The following is an 11264-nucleotide window of genomic DNA, read 5'->3' on the forward strand; positions in this document are numbered from 1 at the left end:
GTCGTCCCAGATGGCTGTGGTAACTATTGACGACACCAGCACTAGGCTATAACGTACACATTTATGCTTTTTTTTTTTTTTTTTAACCTTAGCAGTGTGGTTAGGGTAAGGTTTAAAATCAGATTTTAAGAAAAATTGTAGAAAGGGTGGCTGTGGTGACGACCTGGGGCTAGGGCAACCAATCTGTATCCCTAATCATCACCACACAACTTCCGGATAACACAGTGACGCAATCATCTGAAACTAAAAGTGGAATTTAACTTGGCAACTTGAGTAAATAGGTGGCGTTCTACATAGCTAGGTAGATAACTCTACCCACGACACAGAGGATTTGTTTGATGAAAGCAAGGAGGTAGTCAATTGTATTTTGATGTTGATATAGCTAGCTATGTAACGTTAGCTAAACCAATAGCTACATTCTTCTAGCTAGCTTTAGCATACATGTTTTGCTAAACTAGCTAGCCACTGGATCTATCTGCTGCGTCAGTCTATTTGGTAACGTTACTAACGTCGCTGGAGAAATGTTGAGCGACAGTTCTCTGAACATTTAGCTATTGTAACCTAATTCAACAACGGAAATATCGATTGTTATATGTTTGGATTCATTTCCACATGTTAATTTACAGGCAAGGGGGTCGGCTACTTACGTCACCTCACTCTACATCCTGAGAAAATGGCTAGCGCTGCCCCTCCACCAGCGACTGCCACTGAGAACCCCAGCCCCGGCTCCAGCAGCTCGACAGCGGGGGAGGGTGGTAACCAGGACAGCACATTCGAATGCAACATCTGCCTGGACACCTCCAAGGATGCAGTGATCAGTCTGTGTGGGCATCTCTTTTGGTAAGCACCCTCTTGGCTTGACACTGATCTGTATTTGAGATTGAGGGACATTCATCCTTATTATCTGGTCGCCTGTACTCGGTAAAGGATCTCGTTCACAATTAAATAGAGTAATTTAATGTGTCTCTGTGGTCTTATTTCACATGTCATGTTAGTTGCATATGGGGAAATGTTATTGATGCCATTTTTAGTTTTCGTAGTGCAATCCTCAGATGTCAGGATGAATGATGAGATGCTATGACTTGACTGTCATCTAATTATTCTATCTCCCATCCCTTACCTTCCCTGTCCCCTTGCACATCTAGTTGGCCCTGCTTACATCAGGTAAGTCAGTTGATACCTAATTTCTTTTACACAACCACTGTCATGATCAGCTGTCACTTGACCCTATCCCAAGGGATATTTTACTGCTTCTCTGAATGTATCATGTGATCTTAACCAGGGATGTCTGAATTGCCCCCTCCCCATGTCTATGCAGTGGTTGGAGACCAGACCTAACAGACAAGTGTGTCCAGTGTGCAAAGCAGGCATCAGTCGAGAGAAAGTCATCCCACTATATGGCAGGGGAAGCACGGGCCAACAGGACCCAAGGTGGGTTGATGCACTCAATACATGAAAGCAAGGCGCACAGTTTTCATACATTCCTCAGTTAACAACTCTGAATTCCACATCCCAAACTACTGCTGTAAACAACTAATCTCTCATTGTTATAGGGAGCGAACGCCTCCTCGACCACAAGGACAGAGGCCAGAGCCTGAAAATCGTGGTGTAAGTTTTCAGACTGTAATTATTTTTGCAAGAATGTGAGCAAAGTTCAATCCAGATTGTTCGACTGTGTACCACCTGTTTGCAATGTTGACTGCTGTATTGCACTACCCATTCATGATGAAACTATTACATGGTATTGTGTAGTTGCTGTAGTGCAAACCTGCCCATAGCCTAATTCATTAGCAGAATTACCTTTTCCACTGGGGCCTATTAAGCTCTATCTGAGGAGTAAGAGAGAGAGGCTCTTTATTTGACCCCTTGAGAATGACAACACGGCACTAACGATTGCGTCACCTCTCCCTCAAAACACCTGTTAAATCAAGTTTTTTTGTACATATTGAATAGTCATGTTATAACCCTGTCAATGCAATGTTACTGTAAAGTTCTCTTTCTTCCCATTACAGGGATTTCAGGGTTTTGGTTTTGGAGATGGAGGATTCCAGATGTCTTTTGGCATTGGTGCCTTTCCATTTGGCATTTTTGCTACAGCTTTTAACATCAATGATGGAAGACCACCCCCAGGTACTTTAGTTCTGCAGGTTGCGCATTGTGTATAGTAACAATGTTTGATCAAATTGTGATTATTGTGAATGGCCCCCTCTACCTTGAAAAGCAGTTGTTCACCTGTTGAGAGAGATTACTTTAACGTGTCCCCCCCCCCCCCCCCCCCCCCACAGCTGCCCCTGGAACCCCTCAGCACATGGATGAACAGTTCCTGTCTCGACTCTTTCTATTTGTTGCTCTGGTGATCATGTTTTGGCTGCTAATCGCATAAATGTCTGAGCAGCCAAGACCAAGGCTCAAGTTGGACAGTTGTTTCCAGATACTTGTTTGATTTGTCCTTTTCCGCATTTAAGTATTGTCCTCTAGGCTTGACAAGCTATTGATTTAATTTCAGTAATCAATATCACTACTGTTTGATTACACCTGTACTATGAATCCTACAGAAGTCTGAAATAGTTTTTTTGTTCGAACAATGCCCCTGCCTCTCATTTCCATCAAGGTTATTATGTTTTTATTAGACATTTTAAGTGTACCAGGTTGGCAATATAGAACCAGATACTAAAAGAAAGATGGTAAATGTAAGCTACCAGATGTTTCCTCTGTGCTTGTATGGATATAGATTACAAGTGATATGTCCTGTTTCTAAACTAAATATGATATATAAATTCAGGAAGAGGCGTATCATTGGTGATACTTTTAAATTATTGACACAACAATTGCCTTTTGGGTACCACTACCAGTATGAAGCCATATAAACAATACAGTGGTGCATTTTTATGTGTGGTGTTAGCAGGGGAATAGTCGTGAAGAGCCGTATTGGTATGGGTTTAAGCTATTTAATGACATACTATACCAGTATGTCCTCAGTTGCCCATGGAGTGATTTTGGTAAGACTATTTCTTATGTTTCAGAAAATAAGTGAATAAATTAAGGTTCCAATATTTGAAGGATGAAAGTTGAGACAATTTAAAGGAGTTATTTTTTTATTGAATGATACTGTCATTGTCTGCCACTTGTAAGACTATTTTATTTAGTCTGATGGAAAATGTAGAATTCTAATGCAAACGCTTCTATAGCATACATAGTAAAGAGCTTGGGAAAAAATATGCAAACGGTATAAAATGGATATAGTTTTCTTTAACCTGACACAACTAACAAGATGACGGTCATGATAATAATATGCATGAGTAACTGATGCAGTTATTTGAGTAATCCCTCTAATTTCTCTAATTTCTATTTCATTTTTTGTCTTGTTTACAACTTTTACTCACTCATTTATTCTAAAATATATTGTAAAATATATAGAGTGGATTATTTTAATAACAATGGATGGTTAGAATAGCATTAGCATCTGTAATAAAGACTGTTTGCCCTATATCCTACTGAGATCTTTACCTAAACATTAATTCCACCTTTTATATGGGTTGTCAGTGTGTTTCTCATCAGGCTTTGACCACTCAATTCCAGACAAATAAACATTCAAAATTAGAAACAGAATAACAGCCCATTTTATTTTCAATTGGGTTAACAACTTGCATTCACAACAGCAAAATTAGAAGATCATCTATAAAAAAAAATGTTGTTATTTTTTGCACCTCTATGATACCAACAAAAATGTGATATTGCAAAAACAGAACATTAATAACTTGCCTATTCATGTGCATTAGGAGAGAGATTTAAACAAATATATTTTAGGAAAAAATCGTTTCGGTCAAAATAAAAAAACATATAAACCTCCTGAGAGCAACCCGTCGACCCTACAATATGAATGAGTTATGACATCTCTTGATCTGGCAGTTCTTTGGATACCGTCACCGGTGGTTCATTGACAGTCACTGGCTGATCCATACTAAACTCGGCCTCATACATAATCTGTTGGATCTTAATTTTGGTCTCACATCTTTTTTGTGGAGTTAGCCTCTTCAAAGCAGGAACGAAGCTGAGGAGTAACATCTCATCCTCGTCACACTGCCGGATAGGGATCGTGGAATCCGATCTGTGATCTTTCTCTTTGGCCAGCAGCATTCTGTTCTTAGCGGAGCGCTTAGAGGGAGTGCTTGAGGAACATGGTGAAGCAGATTGTCTTGTCTGAGGCCTCTCCTTGGTTGCGTAAATTGATGACTGGAGCACTGCGGATGTCTGGGGCGCTGGGGACGTCTGGGCGCCTGGTGGACGCTTGCCCAGAAAAGACAGTTGGTCGCCTTGTTGCCCTGGGGACAGCTGTGTCACAAAAGCTAGCTGTGACATGGTGCCAACCTGGGTGCTAGGGGTTTTCATGTCATTCACCAGGGCTGTGTTGAGTGTTTTGACAGGTATTATTTCCCTCTGTGTGCTTTTATTGATCGTATCAGGGCTTTCCAGGTTGGCAGGGGCCACATTGCTGTTTCTTGGTTTAATGAATGGTTGAAGAAAGATCAGACGTTGTCTGTATTTCCATCGGCTTGGAGCAAGCTCCCCTGTCTCCTCCTTACTCCTCTTTTCCTGTCGTACTTCCTTGAAGTATCGGTCTCTCAGATTCTTCCATTTCCTTTTGCACTCTTCAGCTAAAGGGATAAATCAATATAGATGAATCATACTCAAAATAATATATTATTTTATGCATTGGATATCGAACATGAAGCTTTCTAAAGTAGTATGAATATAACTATTTATTGATATATATTTTTTCTTCAGATAACGTTAGAGGTGATTGTCTCTTATCCCATCGATGGAGCCTCATCGGGTTCCTACTTATAAACTGTAAATAGAAGGATCTACCATTGGAGTTGGTACTAAGTTGCAGTGCTCTCCATTTCATGTCAAAATGTCGACAGGCTACTTGACATTTTTTCTATCAATGATTAATTGGTAGCTAATGTCATTCATGCGCGGAAAATGCGATGCCTCAAGTGACGCTACTTGTGTCTCATCGCGCGGTGGGGAACGGAAAAAAAATCCCTCCCTGTGCGGCAGTGTCTGCCGTCTGCGCTGATCTCACGAATTCGTCGGCCGCTGCCTCCCCATTGACTACAATGTGGTTCTTGCAGTGAGGTGCTGTTAAAACTCACCGTACTCATATCCTACTCACGTGATTTAAAACATATAATATAAACAAACTTGAAAAACAAGTCAGCTTGCTTACAACTGTTAGCTAGCTAAAACATTTGCATTAATGTGACTTGATAATTTGTAGAAATAGGCTACCAAAGCTCACCTGGAAGAGCTGTCAATGAGCTTATTTTCCCCCAAGCAAGTGATCTTGTGTCACCATTGCGGTAATCTGGCAAAGTTGTATTATACAGCTCAGGAAAATTAAAAACAGACAATATCAACTTTTCTTCCATCTTGACTTCTTGACATACGCGGAAGCGACGGTCTCCCGCCTTTCCGCTTGTGTGGCGCGTGGTTACGTCAAAGCGGTATGTACTGTACAGAATATCGCCAGCCGATCTGCTGCCGCATGCGTGTCCCTGCGATACCTGTCTCCCTTTATCTGTCATATGCCTACTCATCACAAGAGGGCAGTACAATCCCGTGTTCTGAATACTTAGAGAGGACACAACCAAAGGATTTGGCAGCTTGGTATACCATCTATGGGACACCTGTCCTGAAGGTGGGCTCGTCAGTGTCAACCTAACTCTCAAATATAAATAATTGACCAGACATTAGTCCTAGGCTATAGCTAAGCAAATTATTATATTAGATGAAGTGCAAACAGGCTAAGGGAAAATCGGTGCTAATGCTTTGTCTCATTTCATGCAGCAGTAGCCTATTATTTCAATTTTTTTAAATATCTGATTGTGTCATATGACAACTGGCATATCAGCCCAGACATTAGTGGAGCTACAGGAAAGTCCACCAGAGCTGTTGCCAGATATTGTAATGTTCATTTCTCTACTATAAACCGCCTCCAACGTCGTTTTAGAGAATTGAGCTGTACGTCCAACCGGCCTAACAACCGCAGACCACATGTAAACACGCCAGGACCTCCACATCCGGCTTCTTCACCTGTGGGATCGTCTGAGACCAACCAGACAGCTGATGAAACTGACGAGTATTTCTGTCTGTAATAAAGCCCTTTTGTGCCAAAAAATGTATTCTGATTGGCTGGGCCTGGCTGGGACTATGCCCTCCCATGGCTGTACCCCTGCCCAGTCATGTGAAATCCACAGATTAGGGCCTAATTCATTTATTTTAATTGACTGATTTCCTTATATGAGTTGTAACTCAGTAAAAAATTTGAAATTGTTGCATGTTGTGTTGATAGTATTTTGTTTAGTATAAATACTGTAGGCCTCTACTAGCATTTATTTCAACATACAGTACTAGCCTTTACCACTGGAGACCCATAATTACACGCTTGTGTAGATACATCTTCCGTTGCTCATACAACTCCAAACGTCTTCATTGTGTGTAGTCAGTCCAAGCAGTCCAAAACCTCTGTACCATTCCCATTAATTGACCGTTCACACATGGCATTTCAGTTTTTACATGCTGTGTTCAAAAACAGCATTTGAAAAATAGAGAGAAATGGCATCATTCCACAACACATCTATCCACCCAGCTCCTCTCACACCTCAGGGGTACCTGCCTGGTTCATTAGTGGGTCCCCACCCTCCACCTCCCTTTCCCCACCCACTCTTTCCACCTTCCCGTTCCCCTGCCCTTCCTCCCGCACTCTGTCCTCTTCAGCAGGTGTCTGTGGACACAGACTGCCACCGTATTCTCATCCACCATTTCATATGTCAGGTTGCAGAAGGCAGAGAGAGGCAAGTTGATCCACTGCAGCCCCCGCTCACTTGCCTTTTGTTCCTGCTGCCTCCTGAGCTTCTGGCCCGTGGGTATAAAGACCCAAGACAGGTCCCAGTTTAATATCCATTCACATAACTGCTGCATAGCTTTAAGCACCAGCTGTCAGAGCAGCTCACATATCACTGCACCTGTACATAGCCCATCTGTAAATAGCCCATCCAACTACCTCATCCCCATACTGTATTTATTTATTTATCTTGCTCCTTTGCTCCCCAGTATCTCTACTTGCACATTCATATGTATATATATGACTGATTATATACAGTGGGGCAAAAAAGTAAAAAGTTCTCCCACTTAAAAAGATGAGAGAGGCCTGTAATTTTCATCATAGGTACACTTCAACTATGATAGACAAAATGAGAAAAAAAATCCAGAAAATCACATTGTAGGATTTTTTATGAATTTATTTGCAAATTAGGGTGGAAAATAAGTATTTGGTCAATAACAAAAGTTTCTCAATACTTTGTTATATACCCTTTGTTGGCAATGACAGAGGTCAAACGTTTTCTGTAAGTCTTCACACACTGTTGCTGGTATTTTGGCCCATTCCTCCATGCAGATCTCCTCTAGAGCAGTGATGTTTTGGGGCTGTTGCTGGGCAACACGGACTTTCAACTCCCTCCAAAGATTTTCTATGGGGTTGAGATCTGGAGACTGGCTAGGCCACTCCAGGACCTTGAAATGCTTCTTACGAAGCCACTCCTTCGTTGCCCGGGCGGTGTGTTTGGGATCATTGTCATGCTGAAAGACCCAGCCACGTTTCATCTTCAATGCCCTTGCTGATGGAAGGAGGTTTTCACTCAAAATCTCTCGATACATGGCCCCATTCATTCTTTCCTTTACACGGATCAGTCGTCCTGGTCCCTTTGTAGAAAAACAGCCCCAAAGCATGATGTTTCCACCCCCATGCTTCACAGTAGGTATGGTGTTCTTTGGATGCAACTCAGCATTCTTTGTCCTCCAAACACGACGAGTTGAGTTTTTACCAAAAAGTTATATTTTGGTTTCATCTGACCATATGACATTCTCCCAATCTTCTTCTGGATCATCCAAATGCTCTCTAGCAAACTTCAGACGGGCCTGGACATGTACTGGCTTAAGCAGGGGGACACGTCTGGCACTGCAGGATTTGAGTCCCTGGCGGTGTAGTGTGTTACTGATGGTAGGCTTTGTTACTTTGGTCCCAGCTCTCTGCAGGTCATTCACTAGGTCCCCCCGTGTGGTTCTGGGATTTTTGCTCACCGTTCTTGTGATCATTTTGACCCCACGGGGTGAGATCTTGCGTGGAGCCCCAGATCGAAGGAGATTATCAGTGGTCTTGTATGTCTTCCATTTCCTAATAATTAGTCCCACAGTTGATTTCTTCAAACCAAGCTGCTTACCTATTGCAGATTCAGTCTTCCCAGCCTGGTGCAGGTCTACAATTTTGTTTCTGGTGTCCTTTGACAGCTCTTTGGTCTTGGCCATAGTGGAGTTTGGAGTGTGACTGTTTGAGGTTGTGGACAGGTGTCTTTTATACTGATAACAAGTTCAAACAGATGCCATTAATACAGGTAACGAGTGGAGGACAGAGGAGCCTCTTAAAGAAGAAGTTACAGGTCTGTGAGAGCCAGAAATCTTGCTTGTTTGTAGGTGACCAAATACTTATTTTTCACCATAATTTGCAAATAAATAAATTAAAAATCCTACAATGTGATTTTCTGGATTTTTTTTCTCACATTTTGTCTGTCATAGTTGAAGTGTACCTATGATGAAAATTACAGGCCTCTCTCATCTTTTTAAGTGGGAGAACTTGCACAATTGGTGGCTGACTAAATACTTTTTTGCCCCACTGTATATATATATATTCTGCACATCTACCACTCCAGTGTTTAATTGCTATATTGTAATTACTTCGCCACCATGGCCTATTTATTGCCTTACCTCCCTTATCCTACCTCATTTGCACATACTGTGTATAGACTTTTTCTATTGTATTATTGACTGTATGTTTGTTTATTCCATGTGTAACTCTGTGTTGTTGTATGTGTCGAACTGCTTTGCTTTATCTTGGCCAGGTCGCAGTTGTAAATGAGAACTTGTTCTCAACTAACCTACCTGGTTAAATAAAGGTGAAATAAAAAATAATAGATCATCTCACTTTGCTTCATTTGTTTCCAAACTGTTGTCCACTGCCAATCACACTTCTAACTAATTAGAATGATAACAATTGAATCCTTGTATAAGAAATGAGTAACCCCTGTTATATAAAATGCTGTGATGAACTAAAATCATAAATAGACAAGCAGACGGTTAATTAGATTGGATGCCTAAATATAGATCTCCAGATTCGTGCAGCGACATCTAATACCCTAATAATGTGCAGTGAGACACCCTCTATGCCGGTTGAAAGTCGCAGTCATTTGTATCTCTGATTCCTTGCTTGTTTCTATAAATGTCCTTCCTTGTTTCTCTCCATTGCTATGCATGTGGGATGTACAAGGAATGAATCCCCCAAATTACTTCTTGTAGAAGTAGCCGGCTGTTATGTCTAATCCCAGCAGTACAATGATGGCCATAAGGATGGTTGCTAAGACATAACCTGGAATTTGGAGAAACACTTACAAATATCACAGTGAAAGATATTTTCACTTAGACATATATATATATATATATTTGTTTTTTTAAATTAGTTGATATTGTAATGTTAGCTAGCTAGCTAACTTTACATACTGTATAGCTAGCTAATTGAATTAAATATAACCAGCTAACTTCATATTAGCTTGTTAGCTATCTTGATGTATTTATCATTGTAAATTAAAAACACAAACTCGAAATGCATTTGTTGTTAGCTAACTACCAGACATGGAAAAGGGTGAAATGATTAGCAACTCTGGCTGTCAGATAAGGGAGAGAGTAGACTACTCTGGACAGGGCAGATACCTTTGTGGGAGAACATTATGAAAATATTCTGCAGTTCCAGTCCCTAGTTAGAAAAACTATGAGAACAGAGAGATATTGCAACATAATATTCAGTACTGTCTAATTTGAGCATAATGAAGCCTGTTTCTTTGTGATGTTTTCTGTCCTCAGATACAGAGAGCTGTGAAATGAAGAGGTTCCTGTGAATGTCCCAAGATAATAAGGGTATATCCTTATATACCATGGGTTATGTTTGCAAATGTTGTAAACAAAAATACAATTAAATGTCACACACAATGTATAAACCAATTACATCTGGAGCAGGCCAACCCTGCTGCATGTGCAGGCTTCTATTCCAGCCCAGTACTGACACACCTGATTATATTCATAAAACCTAATTAGTTGATAATCAAATGTGTAATTGCTGGGCTGGAATAAAAGTCCTCTTACCAAGTAAATCAGGGATCAGTGAAGCGAGGCTGGCCACCTCTGGCATTGACAGTAATTTGTCTGTATTTCTGTGTTGTATTCTCAACAAAAAAAATTGTCCAGTTGTAAGCACTCCAATTAGTTTAATTTGATTGTCACTCATTCTCAGGATATCAGCCATGTGAACCTATTTAGCAGCTGATGATAATGGAACGCACTGCCAACTCCGATCCTCAAGCACCCCAACAAGACTATGATATATTCTAATATTTGATGCATAAAGTGTATATTTGTACATTCAGCTCATTGTGGAAATATTGCAAGTATTTACCCAGCACTCCCAAGTCCTTCTTCTTCTTGGGCCCAGTGTGGACCCGCTGACTGATCCCCACATCTGGGTTAACATGTACACTTTGCCACTGCTTAGGTTGAGCATCACATGACACAGGGAAGTGTGGGACAGCTGCTGGTCTATCAGATAACATCCACAAGAAAAATAATTGATACGTCTTGTCTGTATTAAAGGCCGTGAGTTATTAAATTAACTTTTCATGTTGAAAATGCCTTTCAATTGAACACATTGTGTAACAATATAAAATACTCACTGAGGTATCACCCCCCCCCCCCCCCCCCCCCCCCCCAAGTGTGTGTGTGGGGGGAGGGGCACGGGACCTGGGGGGGCCCTCCCCAGATAGCATATGAACACGCCATGGAAAAAGCTGTAAAACTGCAACATTTGATCTCATTCTCATTGCAAAATGTGTAGAATAGCATGAGATAAGCTATAAAACTACAACTTTTTCTCTGCCTTATGGCAATGTATGCAGAATTGCATGAAATGACCTTTAAAAATAAAAAATTCTCTCAGCCTCATTGTAAAATGTGTAGAATAGCATGATAATGGCTATAAAACTGCACTGTGAAACGTTGGTATGCCACTGATAATACTGTCCCACTGAGGGGAATTATTAGCTTTATTTCTAAAAACATGCACGTGTGTTGTGAATAAGTCAAGGCCGTCACTTTGTTTT

At 41.0% G+C, this 11264-nt stretch overlaps 2 protein-coding genes across 4 annotated transcripts; one reads left to right on the forward strand and one right to left on the reverse strand.

The window, feature by feature from the left end:
• The first annotated feature begins 213 nt into the window (after positions 1-213).
• rnf185 (ring finger protein 185) lies at positions 214-3606 on the forward strand. 3 transcript variants are annotated; one of them, XM_038970941.1, is made up of 7 exons: positions 214-301; positions 627-840; positions 1146-1164; positions 1283-1431; positions 1554-1608; positions 2013-2130; positions 2286-3606. In XM_038970941.1, the coding sequence occupies exons 2-7, from the start codon at positions 674-676 to the stop codon at positions 2381-2383; spliced, it is 606 nt and encodes a 201-aa protein (XP_038826869.1). In that variant the 5' UTR covers positions 214-301; positions 627-673; the 3' UTR covers positions 2384-3606. The 3 variants fall into 3 exon arrangements, with proteins under 3 accessions (XP_038826869.1, XP_038826868.1, XP_038826870.1); XM_038970940.1 differs by having other exon boundaries at positions 216-352; XM_038970942.1 differs by having other exon boundaries at positions 216-352; positions 1319-1431.
• On the reverse strand, positions 3598-5470 carry LOC120026116. Its single transcript, XM_038970937.1, has 2 exons — positions 5306-5470; positions 3598-4655 (listed from the first exon to the last, which is right to left on the reverse strand). Exons 1-2 carry the CDS (start codon positions 5433-5435, stop codon positions 3886-3888), a joined length of 900 nt encoding a protein of 299 aa, XP_038826865.1. The 5' UTR covers positions 5436-5470; the 3' UTR covers positions 3598-3885.
• Between the last annotated feature and the right edge of the window lie 5794 nt (positions 5471-11264).

This window comes from Salvelinus namaycush, chromosome 31, assembly GCF_016432855.1.
Source record: "Salvelinus namaycush isolate Seneca chromosome 31, SaNama_1.0, whole genome shotgun sequence".
NCBI classification, from domain to species: Eukaryota; Metazoa; Chordata; class Actinopteri; order Salmoniformes; family Salmonidae; genus Salvelinus; species Salvelinus namaycush.